Source organism: Musca autumnalis, unplaced genomic scaffold (assembly GCF_047663935.1).
Source record: "Musca autumnalis isolate F117 unplaced genomic scaffold, ASM4766393v1 scaffold_5, whole genome shotgun sequence".
Lineage (NCBI taxonomy): Eukaryota > Metazoa > Arthropoda > Insecta > Diptera > Muscidae > Musca > Musca autumnalis.
The window spans coordinates 22,861,899-22,880,270 of NW_027412088.1; the positions used below are offsets into that span (position 1 = coordinate 22,861,899).

Here is an 18,372-nt window from a genome sequence, read left to right on the forward strand (position 1 = left end):
CTCCAATATTATTTTATTTTATTTTATTTTATTTTATTTTGTTTTATTTTATTTTATTTTATTTTATTTTATTTTATTTTATTTTATTTATTTTTTGGTTTTTATTTTATGTTTATTTTATTTTTTTCATTGCTCACTTTAATTAACACCGGTTTCTTTTCATTTTTGTTCTCGCGTCCCATTTTTACATGTCTTATTTGTAGAAAATAATGCAATGATGATAAAATGTTCTGTGGAACAAGCAAGAGAACGGAGAGACTTAGCAAGATGGCGGAAAAATTAAGCAAGAGAGCACAACCACTTTGCAAAGTAGGACAGTGATAATCAATGGTGTGCACGGCCATCCACTGGTGGTTTCTGTAAAATACTCTTAATTTAATTAATTCAACAACAATTGGGCGTTTAAGTATTTTTTGTAATAATTCATTTGTAGCACGATTTTAGGTAACATTGGTGCTTAAAAATGTCTAAATATGTAATGAAACAATAAGAAAAATTAAATATTAATTCTCTCTTAAATTTTATCTTTTCCTATTTTGCTCACCATTGGTGATAATGAACTTTGCTAAGTACAAAGAGAAACTGAAAAAATTATCACTTTTGAAAGTAGCTACTTTTTGATAAGTGCAAAGTGAAAAGCGATAAGTTGTTTGTGGAGTAGGGCCCTGAACAAATCCCCCTTCGAAAAATCGTTTAGAAATCGGAAAGAAATCTGTAGTGCGATCTCTAACACATTTTTGAAATTACCGACAAAATTCGGTAAAATTAAAATGCTTATAATTTCGGTAATTAACGATATTATTCGATAAGTTAGCGACCAATAAAAAGTAGTTGTACAGTTCTACCGATAACAATAATGTTGTCAACTTTTATTTGATTTTTTTATTTATAATTTTGCGTTTTAAAGTTACCGATTTTTGTCGGTAACTCAGAAAAAAAAAGAATGAGGTGAACGATATTGCTTCCGAAATTGTTCAGTAGTGGGATTCTGTAACTCATTTTTGCTGTTATCGATAATTGTCGGTAAAATTAAAATGCTTATAATTTGGATAATTAACGAAATTTTTCGGTAATTTAACAATGAATAAAAAGTAGTCGCTAGCCTCTGCCGACACAAACTTTGATGCCAACTTTTCTTTATGTTTTTAGTCATAATTTTGCGATTTAATTTTACCGATTTTTGTCGGTAACAGCAAAAATGAGATACAGAATCCCACTACAGATGTGTCGGACATCCGACATTTGATTTGCTGCAGCAAATGCTGGGAAGATACACGTTTTGTACCTTGTTGCGTATGAATTAAGTTATAACGTATACGCCACCATAACGTATACGTACGATGGATTTTACTATTATTGGTATTGTCAACTGAGTAAAGGTGAGAACAGAATGAGAAATTCATGCTATTGCATAAATTCAGACGTGGATAAGCATGAATTTCTCATTCTGTTCACACCTTAAAGATTTCAAATGACATTTTAACACGTAATCCTCAATTATTGCGATAAGAATGTTACCGCAATGTTACACTGTGCAACATTTTTAAGGTGATATTGTGCAAACTATTCGAACTAAGGATTTTTTGAAAGTACAGACCCAAACGACAAGAAACCCTAGTTTGGTTTTGTTGTGTCAGATCCAGCTCGGATTTTATGGCCCCATCTAAATATGGTTAAATATTGAGTTTTTAAAGAAATTCGGGGCTATATCTCTGAAACCAATGCGAATCTTCTTCTGACCCCTGAAGAACATTTGTAGATAAGGATAAGAATAAAATATCTGGAGAAATAATGAACTCGAAAAACTAAATTTATTGCCTCAAATTTCAAAATATATGCAAAAATTCCACAATTTGTATACATTTCCCACCGTATCTCCAAAACCGTTATTTTTTTCTGAATATTTTCTTTTGGAAAAATATTCCCTGGAATGTAATACACAACTCTTCAGAACATGTCATTGTTGTAAAATGCCTCTATCCCGTTGTTTTCAGTACATTTTTTAAAGAGGATTTAACAAAAATGTCAATAATGCAGTAAAAACCGAAATGCGAGAATAAACTGTTGGTTTGAACTGTGTTTGAAATACGTGTTGTAAAAGATATGATGCAAAATACCACTGAAACAACATGAAGTAAGCATTTTAGAGTTTCAGAATGTTCTAAAGAATTGTTGAGAACTTTATTTGGAATATTTCTGCAAAAGGTTACTTGGTTCAACTCCCAATAGTTTAGCCGATACTGACCACAATTTCAGAAATTATGTAAAATTTTCTAGATTTAGATGCCCTAGATGAATTTTTTCTTATGTAGTTTTTTCAAAAGATAAGTTCTACTAGTTAAAGGCTACAATATTGCTAAAGACAGCAAGGCCAAATTCCTATTCCTTTCTGAGATAAAGGTCTGATAAATGCAAAAAAGTGTAGATTTAGCCCGGTTTAGATGAGGCCATAAAATCCGAACTGGATCTGACAGGACAAAACCCTAGTAGGGTTTTTATAGTCTAAATATGTACTTTCAAAAAATTCATACTAGAAGTTGTTTGCATTTTCAGTGTTGCACAGTGTTATTATATAGCATTTGTCATTATAATTGTAAACCTTTTTTTGTTACACCCCACTCTAATAAATATGTAATTGTCATGTTATTCACTTTATTTCCTATGTTGCTCTGATTATGATGCTGATAATAGGGACACCCCGATTGTGAATTCTACGAAATATGCCTACACGAAGAATTAAAATGCCTTATAAGCATCAGCACTGTGCTGGTATTTGTAATTTAAATAAGTTGTTTACACAACAAATTTAATTAAAAGCATATATAATACATGTTTTTAGAATTCAAACTGAAAAATAGTTTAAAATAAATTACTAACAATTTTTCAAAAACATATTAAAATGTTTGTGTTTTATTTTCTTCTCTAGTTCGCTTTGTTGCATGACTTTGCATGTTTCATTGATTTATTGTTGCCAATATATAAAATGTATTTTAATATACATTCTAAGTAGAAAGAATGGGTAGATAAGGTATTGATAAATAAAATACGTATCTAAAATACAATTAAAAGTTTCATATAAAAGGTAAATATGAGATGTTTAATAGACAATATACCTGACTATTGTTCAACTGTTCTGTAACAGAAAGTGTTGACGATAAAGGGTTCCCGTATGCCTCACCTCTCTCTCACAATTGCAACAATGACATTTGCCTAATTTAAATCTTGACTTAGTCTTTTTCATAAAATAAAGGGTCTGTTCCTGAACTTCAAGAATCTACTATTTCTTTCGATATCATAATGGACAAATTATCATATTAAAAATTTGTATATTCTCGCAGGTTCTGAAAGAGGCATATAAATGTTCTGTTCCAGAACCTGCAAGAAACGATAAAAATTGTTCAACTATGATATCGAAAAAATAGTTAAAATTAGTTGATTCTTGCAGTTCTGGAACAGACAAAAGTCGACAAAAATCGAAGTTTTCGGAGACAGTTGCTTTGAGAATTAAAATTGGCATAATAATCTGAATTTACTTTTTCAATATATTTTGTGGTATTACGTTTACACTGTACTGGGTTTAGTAATTCTAGATGATAAATCCTCACAAAAGGAGCTTCAACCTGCAAAAAGCTATAATGTAAACAATCGGTTAAACCAAAAACTCCCTAATGGTAACATAGTACGAATTATATTCAAAGAGAGTCGGCCATTGGATATTCCTTCCCGCCTGCTGTCAGTCTACGAAGACCAATTGTGAAGAAGAAAACCAATTGTTCTTAGAAAAGAAAAGTTTTTGCACATGTAGTCGCAAAAAACCAAAGCAAATGAATAGAACAACGAAACCCAAAAGGAACACCAACAAAAAATGACAACAACAGAAGCAACAACAGCAAAAAAATATATAGATTTCTTTTGGGCTATAAATATCTGGTAAAATTTCGTAAAAAAAATATCGACCGACTTTACTCAACAGGCACACACCATCAACGACCGGGTTGGGTTGTTGCTGCTGTTGTTGTTGCTGGTGATTGTAACACGGGTTGTGTATCGCGCGCGACGGCGTTCATGTCGTTGGGTGATTTACAGTAGCAACAGTTTGACAATACAACAATAAGTAGTGTTCCCCGTTCATTCTTCCACTCAGCACCACTCGAGAGTATTTTAACACCCCGAGAGTGAACAAAAGCGAAAAAATGAAATAAAAGCCAGCAGACCAGAAGAAATTGTCGAACAGCACTAAAGACCCCATCAGAACAAGAAGACAAAAACAACAATTCAACCAACCTACCAACCCACCGATCGTAAAACAATTGTGACAAAACATCAATCAGTTGGGGACTCGATCATCGAATCAATCGAAGTGTTCGAGTGGCACACAATTCCACACAACGAGACGAGAGTGCATCGTGTGGCCAGATTTGAAATTCGCCTGCAGCAGCGGCAGCAGCATCGCATCCCATCCTCAAGACAGCATCTTCGTTGTCGGTTGATTGTTAAAAACGTTGCTCATTTCAATTTTCGGTTATAGTTGGTCTACTCGCAGCCGCCGCCGCCATCGCAAAGTGAATCCGCACGAAAACGCAACGCATGTATCGTCTCAAGAAGAAAAAATTGTCTTTAAAAAATTATATTACAACGTTTTTCAATATTCACAAATGGACGCAAAAAAAGAATAATTCATAAAAAAAGCTTGACAACAAATCCGACCAACAAAAATTGTGTTTTGCCCGAAAATTCCGCAGCATAGCGGATAAAAAATATTCGCCAAAAATACTAAAAAAATGCTAATTAAGCATGAAAAAATTTCAATTAGAAAATAATTTGAAAATTACATAACCACCTTAAGTGAATTTGTGAATTTCAGTTAAAAATTTCCTACGAAAAAAATACTTAAAAAACCTACCAGTTAACGGAAAAATTCAATATTTATTACAGTGTTTGATGCTCTGTGACAGTGTTACCATATGAAATTAATAATTTTTGTTGTTTTTTTTTATTTATTTTTAGTGAAATTTATATGAAATTATTAAAAAATATGAAATGTAAAAAATTCAAATAGAAGCCCAGAAAAAATCAATCATAGAAACCCCCAAACAAGGCAAGAAGTCAGTCAAACCACAACAACAACAACAACTCAAAATATCAATAATAACGTGAAATTTAAAATGGAAACGGTGAGTGTGTGAATGACAAGTGAATCACTTAACATGTCAAAAAACAACGAAACGAAATATTCATTTGAACAAAAATTTCATTATAATGAAAATACACTCGAAGAAAAAAGTTGTGTGTGTGTCTATATAAAATGTTTGCAATGGAAATAAATTTTGATATAGAGTTTAGCTGGTGATTTAAATTTAATAATGTTTTGTAATATCAATACAAAAACCAGATTAGTATTTGAAAAAATACGAATAAATAGCGATATAAAAATAAATAGCGTGAAAATATAATTAACTATAATTAATTTTATTAAATGTAATAATAAAGTGCAAATTAATCAAATTTGTAAAAACATAATAAAATTAACACAAAATAAATTGGATAACACCAAACAACAATACAAAATAATTTATAAATCGATCAATTGGATTAATAAACTGTAAAAGTGACTAGAACTCTGCAAATCAGATTCGGGTGGCAAATTTCAGGTTCTTATTGCCAATAAAATAAAATATTAAGAATTTCCTATATAAAACAGATTAAAAAAACATTAAAAATTATCGCTATATTATTTCATGACTGATTGTAGAATAGGGCGGGGCGATTTGCATGGAAGAAAAAAACCTTAAAGGGCACGTCGCGATTCTGATTCCTTAAACTGTACTGAGCAAAAAATTCTACTGGACCATATGTCTACTGTGAAAATTGAGCCTCCCGATTTTGACTTGAAGTTTTTTATCCGCATTTTTTGCATATTTTTTGCATATTTTGACAGCCAAACCATTGAGATTTTGGATCCAACACTAAGACAAAAATTTTAGCCAAGCCAATAATTAAGAACTCTTTAGTACATTGCAAAAGCATTTAAATGCTCCTTCAGTCAGTTTTTGCCTTGAGAAGGTGCACATTTTTCGGGAAAATATCGATAAATGACATTACTTACTTACTTAGCTGGCCCATTACAGAACACTTGTTCTATAGGCCGAACTAAGAAAAGATCTCCATTCCTCTCTATTTGTTGCTTTGCACTCTGGAATACCGCGCCTTTTCATCTCATCATCCACTTGTTTGCGCCATCTATTCCTTGGCCTGCCAATTCTGCGTGCACCGCCATGTGGCATGTATTCATACGCCTTTTTAGCGGGTTCATCATCGCTCATTCTTATCATATGGCCTAGCCAACGCAATCGCTGCATCTCGATACGTTTAACTATATTCATGTCGTTGTATAGCAGATACAGCTCGTGGTTCATGCGACGTCGATATTCACCGTCAACGCAGATTGGTCCGTAGATCTTTCGAAGAATTTTTCTCTGAAACACACCAAGCACTGCCATGTCTGCTTGCGCAAGTACCCAGGCTTCGGAGCCATACATCAGCAGGGGTAGTATCAGTGTTTTGTAGAGCGTTATTTTTGTTTGACGAGATGTGGCTTTGTTTTTAAACTGCTTACTTAAACCAAAGTAGCAATACAATTCTTCTTTTTATTTCACAACTGATATCGTTTGTTGTGTTTACGGAGGTGCCGAGGTAGACGAAGTCTTTTACTACCTCAATATTATAGGAACCAACTTCCACAGTCGGTCCGAGCTCAATGGACGCATTGCGCGTCGACACCATCAACTTGGTCTTCTCACCGTTTACCGCAAGACCCACTTTAGCAGATTCTCCTTCGACCTTTATAAAGGTATCAGTTACTTCTTTTACTGATCGGCCCATGATGTCTATGTCATCAGCATAAGCAAGTAACATGTGACTATTGGTGTAGATTGTGCTACTTCTTTTGACGTTTGCCTCTCGTATAACCTTTTCTAGCAGGATGTTGAAGGGGTCACACGAAAGGCTGTCTCCTTGTCTGAAACATGGCTTGACATGGCTTGGAATACCTTTGAACTCAGCGGGCTGTCGAAGGCTGCTTTATAATCGACAAAAAGGTGGTAGGTGTCGATCTGCATTTCTTGGGTCTTCTCCAGGATTTGCCGCAGGGTAAATATCTGGTCAATGGTGGACTTGCCAGTTTTAAAGCCGCATTGGTATGGTCCAATTATCTTGTTGAACATAGGCTTTAGTCGTTCGCACAATATCCCTGAAACGATCTTGTAGGTAGTAGGGAGTAGACTTATGCCCCTGTAGTTAGAGCATACAGTCTTATCTCCCTTCTTGTGGACGGGGCACGAGATACTCAGGTTCCAATCATCGGGTACTCGTTCTTCCTGTCAGATGGTGCTAACTAGCTGATGAATACACCTTATCAGCGTGTCGCCTCCGGTTTTGAACAGCTCGGCTGGTAAGCCATCTTCAACATATACACACATTTATAAATGTTGATGATTTATTGAAAGTCATAGAAAAAAAGCAAAAACAGACACATAGGTACATACAAAATTCCAAAGAAATACATAACAGACTTTAATAAAAGAAATACGGAATAAAACCATTTATAAAAAGTCGCACTTTTTAAAAGAAAACATGTAGAAACATCGTTGAACCCTTCTCCTAAGTTGTGAAATAAAACACATTTTCCTCAAAGTTGAAATCATCAGCGGGAAATTGGCATCTGGAATCAAATGGTTGTATAATGCAATTAATAGATACATCCATATTTCAAATAAGAGTACATATTATGTATGTATGTATATGAAAAATGTATTGATGTAATTACCAATATTAAATGAGATTTCTACCTTACTCAACAACATATTTCCATTCATCTTTTTCATTCAATTATACAATTTGCAATTATAAAATGTATTGGGCGCTTAATTTACAAAAAAACACTATTTCTTTAAGAAAACACAAAACACTTATTTATACACTCACTTTACCGTCTTTACTCAACGATTGCATTTAGAAAACTGAAGAAAAATCTAACAACATAATTCATACCATTTTTTTCTTTTCCTCTTCGCTTGTTACGTTGGTTAACAATAACAAAGCACGAAACACACGTGTTTGGCCGCATACACACCACCAAAAAAACAAACTTTTTTACCCACCAGTCTTCGCTTCTGCGTCTTCTATTACACCCATCTTTTTATTATAAAACAACATTCCGCAGCCGCGAGAGTTTTGTGGTTATTCTCTTTGACAAAAATCCTCTCTGCACCCATAAAAAAATTTTGGGTATCCAAACAAATAAAATTGAGATATGTTATAAAATGTTGCAAACATACAAATATTGGTTTGGACACAAACAAATTATGTTCGGATTCAAATATACATTTTTTTGCAACCAGTCCCAAATTAATAGTACGTTTATATATAACCGGATTTAACAAACCCACTGGGTTTCAATTATCAGTTTCATTGCTTATATTTCAAATAATTCTTCATAAAAAAGGTTAACCCAGCAAAAAGCTATAATATAAACACGCCTTAATATTTGTTTGGATCCAAACATATTTCTAACATATATTTTTCTGTGTGTTTGTGTAGCAAAATTGAAGCTTTTCGTTTCTTTGTAAGGGTGGGATTCTCTTCAATAAAAAAGATAATTTCATTCCAAAACCCTGACTAGGACCAAAGATAGGCCTCATACAAAAATTTTTAGCCAGACGGACAAAGCCATATCGAATCAGCTTTTCGGTTTAGACCATGTTTATATTATAGCCTTTTGCAGGGTTAACCTTCTTAATGAAGATTTGTTTGACGTATACGTAAAGGAATTGACATTTGAAACCCAGTGGGTTTGTTAAATCCGGTTATATATAAACGTACCATTATTTTGATGCGTTACAAACTTTTGAGGCAAAACCAACATAAAATACCGAGCCAACATATTGGAGTAAGGCAGAAAAATGTTCAATTTAACAGTCATCTTAAGGGTAATTATACCATTAAGTATGGACTTATACCCTAAGAAATTATACTGTCGTAATGTGAGGTGGGAAAGCACTTCCGGAAAATATTTGAAAAACTATACGATTCAAGCCTATAAACTGCACATTTACAAAAAATTTTGTGTTGGAGATAGCCGAAGGAGTGGACCAATACAGTCCATGTTTGAACTTGATTTATGGGATTTATAAGGACATATTAACATGTTCAAAGTTTGGACCAATGTTAATCACTCCTTTCGTTGTCGAACAAAGGTTTGACCAAATCTGATATTCAACTCGTAAGTTATCATGCTCATCATTTTAGTTGGTTATGCTAGGGTTTTTAGAATTTTTAAGAAATTATTTCAGGAAGTATGGATTTTCATAGGAAACGATCGGGGACACATCTTTATACCGCACTTTTGCGAAAAATATTAACATTTTGTGTGGAAGGTACTCGAAGGAGTGGCCCAATGTAGGCCGTATTCTAAATCGATCTATGCCTGGAAAAAATATTACAATGTTCAAACTTTGGAACTAATCGTTTCATCCGTTCGATACAGATAAGAGAATTTTTTATCGTAGTTTTTAAAGGACTACGGTATATCTGTGCTATCTATGAAGCCATCAATTGTTTGTAACCTTTCTCAACACTTGTAGTTAAAAACATGTAGCAAGATCAGCTAGAGCAGCTTTTGTGTAATACGTCCAAGCTCGCCTTGCACTCACTCTGTATGCGAGGATTGTGTGCCTGGCCTAGGACAACACAATGAAACTTTTATCTATTGACAATATCGAATGGATTACCGGCTACAAAGCCAAACTAATAAGTAATAAGTATGTATTTAATAATATGTATTAGGGTATGTATTATTGTGGCCCCTTTTGGGTGTATTAGCTTTCCGACAAAAAATATATTTAGATTAAAGCTCACAACAGATGCGGAAGAGGTACCTTAAGGTATGGATCGACATAGTGCATTTTGGCAGTGGATCTTATTTTGACAGTTATTTATTTTCGATAGATATCGTGCACACCAGTTATTTAACTTGGTCACCTCATAACTTAGAGTTGTGGACCACTATGTCAAGAAGCATGGACTTGCAGACAAAAAACATAATGTGGTTGTAAACAGGATCACATTAATAGCATCGGTATACATTTCCAAAGGAAAATTTTTAAAATTTTTTTGAGGAGATGACCTAAGGGGAAGACGGATATGGACGATTTTCGAAGGTCAACTAATTTTCGACAAAAGTTTAGAAGATCCAAACTTTGAACCAAATCGGTTGCTTTGTTCAAGATAATAGCGCTTACCATATTAATGAAATTTTTTGCCCTTTTGAGAAGGATATGCCGGAAGGAGTGGACCGATATGGCCCTTCTTCGAACTTAACGCTTGGAAAAAATATTACGAAGGTCAAATTTTGGACCAAATCGGCTGATCGAGAGTTATCGAAAGCTCTAGTCACTACACATGGTGCCCATATGGTAGAACAAAGAAGGTAAATTAAGTACTACAACAAATACAACTTAACAACAACCACATCGAAATTTGTTTTTGTTTGTAATCTTAGTGTCACTGGTAACATCTAAACAAAACAAGGAGATGTCTATAAATTATTGGAATTTAAAAAACTAATATTTTTCACATTTGATTGAATATTTTGAAAAAAAAAACATGAATGAAAACTCGTTAGATTTTCAATTTTAATGTTTCCATATCATTCCACTAAATGCATAATTTTTCACAGAAAGTAGAATTCTTGCAAAAATGTGCATGGTCGCTAAAAAATCATTGAAAAAGGAGAAGCTGTTTCAATATTTTTGTTTTAAAATCAAAAAAAGCAGACGTTTATTAGGGCTTTCTTTTTTTCAAATTTAACAAAATATGATACATATTAACAAAATGTTTTACCGCCTCTATAAGAGGCTGTTTTAGACTGCTGCATGTCGTTCCGACTTGGAGGAGGTTACATGACATTGATATGAAGAAGGCTTTATGGGAAAGAGTTTTTTTGGAATGATATATTTTTTCTAAAAAAAAATATATATATATCCCTTATGTACATCGAAAACAGAAATAAATATACAACCAAACTTTAGTTTTTTGACAAATATTTTATTCATATTTGTTGTCGATTAAACAAAAATTGTCTACAATAACAGGAGTTTTTTAGTAATTCGAACGAGTTTGAATTCGAATCGTCTTAGAGAAACAGACCACAAATGTCGTATGAAATTTGACACTAACGTTACAGTCCAGTTCAGTCAGCTGGGTATTGCTGTTACCTTTTATTGTTCTATCATGCATGGTGCCGTAGGATTTTTTACAGATTTCGGGTTATTTTCTCAGGAAGTATGGACTTTCCCCTGAACAAAATTGTACCGTCGTAATGGGGGCAGCATCGAATACAAGTTGTTAAAACAAAAATCAAAGGGATTTGAAAGCAGAACTTAAACTGCACTTTTCCGAAATTTTGTACGGGAAGCGCCCGAAAGAGTGGACCGATAGAGTCCATATTGGAACCTCATCTATTTCTATTTCTGGACAAACTCAGTTACTCTTCGAGAGTTATAGTGCGCAAAACTTTATCGAAAAGCTTTGAACTTTTGTTGGGGAGGTAACCGAAGGAGTGGACCAATATGACTCTTCTTAGAACTTAAACCAAGATTGGCCAAAATATTACGAAGACCAAATTTTGGACCGAATAGGCTGATCCATTCGAGAGTTATCGCGCTCCTGAAAAAAAATTGTGCCTTCATAATGATGGCAGCGAATACAAGTTGTTGCAAAAAAGTCAAAGCGATTGAGAGCAGGCTTTAAACTGCAGTTTTCCGAATTTTTGTGTGGGAGGTACCCCAAGGAGTGGACCGAAAGAGTCCATAATGGAACCTCGTTTGTGAATGGTAGAAGTATTACGATGTACAAAGTATGGACCAAATCAGTTGCTGCCTTTGAGAGTTATCGTGCACACCATTTTAGCGAAAAATGTTGAACTTTTGTGGGGGAGATACCTGAAGGAGTGTACCAATATGTCGCATCTTCGAAATTTAACTAAGTTTGGACAAGTCATTAGGAATGCTAAATTTTGAGCCGAAACGGTTCATCGGCTCAGCCAGTCAGACGGACGGACATGGTTAAATCTGATCCTATATTGTTTGAAACATATTTCGTCCAAACATACTTGGGGACTAAACCCATTATTTCGATAAGGCACATTTTGCACGTATGAAAGTGTATATACCCTCGTTAGTATATGGCAAAAATATTTTGGAAGAAGTCATCAACATAGTCGTTCATAGTAATATAATCCAAAACCCCACGTTGGGCGCCATTTAATTTCGGCCACTTGGCGATATTTTCAAAATGATATATCCTCACATATTTTTCTCTGCGTATCCCTTGCCTTTTAAATAAAATCTTGCGCAAAATTGATTCTAATTTAATTTAGTGGTTCGTTACTTTTTTCTTCGTTGTTTGATTTTCTAATGCAGAAATTATTTTTAATTCAAAGTTTTTTCTTTATTTTACGTTTTATTGTTGTTTTTGTTGTTGCTGTTATGAACCAATGACACAGTGAGCAGAAGTTGAAATAGATGCACAAAAATAAAAATACTTTAACAAATTCTTGCATTCCTTACGAAAAAAAAAACAAAAAAAGAAGACAAAATAACAGCTAAAAGAAGGAGGAGTGTGAGACAAGAAAACAAATACAAAAATAAATAAATAAATAAAAAAAAAACAAAAAACTACTTTATAAAATAAAAAAGGAAAACAAAAAATAAAACTAAAACAATTGATGGTGAAATTTGTGAAAGAACAACAAAACAAAACACCATATCGATGCAGTTGATCTATGTATAGTCAGTCCTTTATGTATTTATTTTTATATAGGAATACATTGAACGACAAGAGTTTGTTTATAATATGTATACAGAAACAGCAACAACATCAAATGCTAATGCTGATTTTTAGCATCACTCGGTCACTATGTCCAACCGACTGCTGCTACTACTGCTCATGGTGTTGTGGTTATCATGACAGCAGAAAACTGTTGACAGATGATTAGGCAATTTTTGCACTTTTTTCTTCGTTACGCTCTGTTGACATTTTACAGTTCCTCCTCTTCTTTCTAATGATCTCTTGACAGAAAAAGGCAAACGGCCAGCATGCGGTCGTCCTCCCGCTCTTTCAATGTTTAGAATATTTTCTATTACACGAAGATGTATTGTCATTTATTTTCATCAATCCGTCACTTTCGACTTTTGTTTTCTTAACACTTTCTCTCTGTTCCGTTCTGCTGCTGTGTGAAATTATTTATAGTATTTCTGTGTTTTTTTTCTGTTCTTTAACAAAATATTTCCCAACATTAACCTTGTTGGTGGCTGCTGGCTGCTGTTTCTTCTTCATGCCCCAAGATTAATGAATTTATAATTTATGCTGTCTCGCGTCAAGGTAACGTCCAGTAATTAGACGTGAAAACATCAAACGTCAAAGAGACACTGAAGAAATATTTGTTGTGTTTATAAACAAAATGAGAATTTTTTTTTCTTTGGCAATGAGATGAATGGTTGACGCCGTTTTTCATACCACTGTGCTTGGGCGTTCGTGTGTATGTGAAAGTTTGGTGAAAGGTTTTTTGGTTTTGGCTGGCAACATTGTGCCATTTACAGCGACATCTGTTGATATCGATCATTTACGTTAATTGCTGTTGATTCAAATTTATTTTCAAAGACCAATATCAAAATATTTTTTAATTTTTTAAAATATATTTTTTTTTTGGAAAATTAAATTAAAATATTTTTAGGCAGTTGATAAAGATGTGGATAAAGTAGATAGATAAAAAGCAGCCTAGTGATGGGAGATCGATTTAATTTGTTTGGTGAAATTCAGAAGAAACAAGTAGCCATTTCTTGGAAAGTAAGTCGAAGGTCAGACTAAAGATCTGTCATCATATCATCTAGCGTGGAAGTCGATTACTTACTTAGCTGGCTTTTTACAGAACATTTGTTCCATAAGCCGAACTAAGAAAAGCTCGGCTGGTAGGTCATCCAGCTGCCTTATTATTCTTCAGCCGGTTTATTGCTGTTTTTACCTCATCTTGGCCGGGCGGTATACATTCAATACCATCTTCTGGGCCGGGCCACCAGTCCCGTTTCTGTTTGGGGACCAAGTGTTTGTTGTTGTTGTAACAGTGTTTTTATTATGTTTATATGTTCGTTCCTCTGTTCAATCTGGCTCTGGGTCTATCTCCAGTTCCAGAAAAATGGCTGCTTCGATGGGATGTAGCCACAGATCCACTGGAGTTAGATGGGTAGGTTTGGCGGGGCAGTTAAAAAGGTGTTATGTGTCGTGCGGGCCCATGCCGCATACTGGGCATATGTCTTGCACGGCGCGATCGATTTCCGACCAATAAGAATTTAGGTGACTGCAATATCCCGAGCGTAGTTGAGCCAAAACTACTCTGGTTTGTCGTGGCAGCTGACGCTCCTCAGCTGCGATAGATGGAGGATGTACTCCGAGTACTTTATTCACACTATAATTGCTTAAGGCCTTGGCAACTGCGTCCGTGTGAATGCTTTTCAATCCTGCTTGATATGCTTGTTGATCTAGGGGTTCTCCCCTGTATCGTTGGACCTCTCTCTCTAGAGCATGGATATCCTTCCTGATCTTCCTGAATGGGCCGGGCCTACCCACAAGATGGTGATTGGGATGGCTCACACGATAACATTCAAGCAGGTACTGCAACGAAAGCATCTCATTGTGTTGCTTTACAGGAAGAATTTTTGCCTCCTCATGTAGATGGTCCACTGAAGATTTGAGGAGGCACCCTGTCGCTGTTCTCAGGGCGGCATTCTGGCAAGTTTGAATCTTTTTCCAGTTCGTATCACACAATCTCGGGGACCAGACTGGAGCCGCATAGCTTACCACAGACCGACCTATCGCGTTATACGTGGCCAACAAGGTTTCTTTATCTGCACCCCAAGTACTGCCGGCAAGGGACGCAGATAGCTGTGGCGTGTGCGCACGACGTGAATGTAGTGTCGAATGTGACCCTTAAAATGTTAGGGCAGTTTGTGGTCGGAATTCTGCTACCGTCGACCACGACATTCAACTCACGTCCAAACTGCGCTGTCCATGTGGTGAACAGAGTGGCTGTAGATTTTGTGGCGGAAATCTGCATATTCCTCGAATGGAAAAAGGTGGTAAGATCGGTTAAATAGTTGTTCAGTCTCTCACAGATGCCATCAGGATAGGTACCCGACGCCAGGATCATGCAATCCTCCGCATACGTCACGATCTCAATGCCGTCTGGAGGGGGTGGAATACAGGAGAGGTAGAGGTTAAACAGTTCCGGAGATATCACCACACCTTGGGGAACTCCCTGTTTCACTCTACGGGGTTTGGACTTCTTATTCCTAAATTCCACGTACGACTGGCGTCCACACATATAGTTGACTATCCAACGTTTCAAGCTTGGCCGGAGGGTTTTCTGCTTAATGTTTTCAAACAGCGTGGAGTGCCTGACTGTATCAAAGGCTTTTGATAAGTCAAGCGCCACCATCACTGTTCTATCACAAGGCCTTTCCTGGTTGAGTCCTCGATAAATATATGTGGTAATGGCGTGCAGCGCTGTTGCCGTGCTGTGCTGCTTACGGAATCCAAGCTGATGATCGGCAACTTGATAGCTATTTCTGATACTGGGGAGGAGCAAGGCCTCAAGTGTCTTTGCTACGGGCGACAAAAGCAAAATCGGTCTGTACGATTCACTTTTGCTTGCATCCTTGCCTGGCTTCCGTAGTGGGACCACCCTGCCCATTTTCCAGACTTCGGGAACAACGAGAGTGGCTAGCGACAAGTTGAAGACTTTGGTGAGCTACTCGACTCCCGGCTCATCCAGCTGCTTCAACATTACCATGGAGATTCCATCAGGGCCCAACGCTTTGGATGATTTAGCGTTTCTGATGGCATTGGCAACATCATCCATTGTAAATTATGGTGGTTCATCCTCGGCAGGAAGAGATCTGATACGACGTAATACTATTCTCTTCGCCCTGTCACTCTCGGGATGCTCGACAAACTGTCGATTGAAATTACTTGCGCACCTCTTCGGGTCAGTCAACGTAACGTCGCCAAACGTGACTGAGGTCCTATCTTCCCTTCTTCCAGGGTTCGAGAGTGACTTAAACGCTCAGCCAGCGCTGTACCTCTCTGGTCGTTTCCGAGGGCCGAATGCCACATCTCATGATGCGCATTAAAATCCCCCAGGACCAGACGATTATGACCTTGCAAGAGCGGGCTAATGTCAGGCCTATAATCAGGGATACAGCTATTTCTCGGCGGGATGTATACATTCAGCAACTCTATCTCGGCAGCTCCACACCTGACTGCTACCCCCATACATTCCATGTACGGGTCATTAGAGACAGGCTCAAACGAGATAGGTCTGTATTGGACAGACTGGTGCAATAGGAAAGCCAATCCCCCACCTCCACTTCTGGTGCGATCTTTCCTCAGAACATTGTAACCATCACAATGCTCTAAGCTGTGGTTGTTGTTCAGCTTGGTTTCCTGCACCGCCGCGACCTTGATGTTCTTCCGACTCATAAAATCTACTATCTCCTCGATCTTACCTCGTAGTCCATTGCAAAAAGGCTGCATTTTCGGGGATTGGGACAACAATTGGACCAATTGGTAGTAGTCTTATGGTTACGAGGTCGTACCTGAGACTTAAGGTAGAATTAGGCGTGACATAACCATAACGCCATAACCATAGAAAACCAAAACCCAATTGGTTTCTTATGGTTATTGATTGATTTCCATAGGTTTGGTTCAATCATGGCGTTATGGTTATGTCACGCCTAATTCTACTTTTAATTCTGGGACCACGGGTACCAGTTGCCCCTAGGTCTAATGGCCTAGTCTGGCAGTTGGTGTCGGCACCCTTGTGGGAAAATCGTGGTGGCTGTGGTTGTACCCAAATCGCGGTGAGAGTCTTCGGCTTGAATGTGGAGTTGCATTATCAACCGGCTGTCTGAGCCATAGAAAGAAAGGAGCGTTGGATGGTGCTCCGCACCAAACCAAGTTGGTGAACAGGACCAAACTCTGGAACACATTTTGTACCTCACCATGGTGCAAGGGGCGTTGGTTGGTCGCCTGTAATCAACCCGGTAATGAGAACACCGTGGGTTGAGCCGTCGAGGCAGGTGCCCACGCTAATCATCACAACCATCTTCTGGGATTGGATCTGTGGTATCTTCGTTAGTATTGGATACCAGCAATTTGGAAAAATGCTCTTTCCATATCCTTAGCACACTATCTGTATCAGTTACCAAATTACCTTGCTGGTCTCTACAGGAGGATGTGCATGTACCAAAGCCATCAGTTTGATGATTCACTCTATGGTAGAATTTTCGGACTTCATTCTGTCTCCTGTACATCTCGATTTGTTCACACTCCCGCTTTTCCATCTCTCTCTCCTTTTCCTTTGGAAAAGACGTTTCTCCTCTCTCCTTTTCTCCCGATATCTCTCTCGTGCGCTACGCGTTGCTACTGATTGTAAAGTAGCTCTATATTCCGAATTTTTCTCTTCGGTAGCAGCACGACACTCCTGGTCATACCATGGATTCCATGGTGGAGGTCTCTGGTATCCAAGTATGGATTTTGCGGCTGTTTGCATGGAGTGGACAATACTTTGCCAATGCGCTGATATGTTAACGGGACGAGGAGTGCTTTCATTAAGCAATTGGGTCAGTTGAGTGGATCGAGTTGAGATATATCTTGTTTATTTATTTTCTTTGTCAGATAAGTGGGATATTTGCTTTTAAGGGACAACATAAGTATTGCTTTACGGATTACACTACTATTGTATTTTCCCGCATGTACTATTTTTAGATCAAATTCAAACTTTGATTGACTGGAATTCCCAAACGTCAAAAAGATTAGCGTCGGTTAGGTGTGCGAATGTGTAGCTACTAACTCGTTTCGTAGAGCTTTTGTTGAAGGTATCTGAAACAAGTAAAAACAAGTATGAATGTATCAGTCAGCTGTGCCGACAGTCAGCCTCGGACCTAAAGGCCTGGGTACATAAGCTGTAAAGGGGTGAGTACATAAGCCGCCTTGCCTGCTTACCTTGCTTGCTTCTGATAAAAGAATAAAAAAGAAAAGGGCAACCCAGTTCGAAATTTCCTCGGCCTTCTTTATTCTTTTATTTTTATTATGTCAAAAATGAAGCAGGAAAGCAAGGCAATCAGGCAGAGCAGCTTATGTACGCAGGCCTTGAAGGCCTGCGTACATAAGCTGCTCTGCCTGATTGCCTTGCTTTGCTGCTTCAATAAAAAAATAAAAGAACAAAGAAGACCGACCCAATTTCCAACTGATGGCAAC

The 18,372-nt window shown here is 36.8% G+C and overlaps 1 protein-coding gene across 1 annotated transcript in view; it reads left to right on the plus strand.

The window, feature by feature from the left end:
- Window positions 1-3,971: 3,971 nt before the first annotated feature.
- Obsc (Obscurin) overlaps window positions 3,972-18,372 on the plus strand; it is a 132,180-nt gene continuing 117,779 nt past the window's right edge. The window contains exons 1-2 of the mRNA XM_073957013.1: window positions 3,972-4,585; window positions 5,008-5,174. Coding sequence (XP_073813114.1) covers window positions 5,166-5,174 — 9 coding nt within the window. The 5' untranslated portion in view covers window positions 3,972-4,585; window positions 5,008-5,165. The remainder of the gene's footprint in view (window positions 4,586-5,007; window positions 5,175-18,372) is intronic.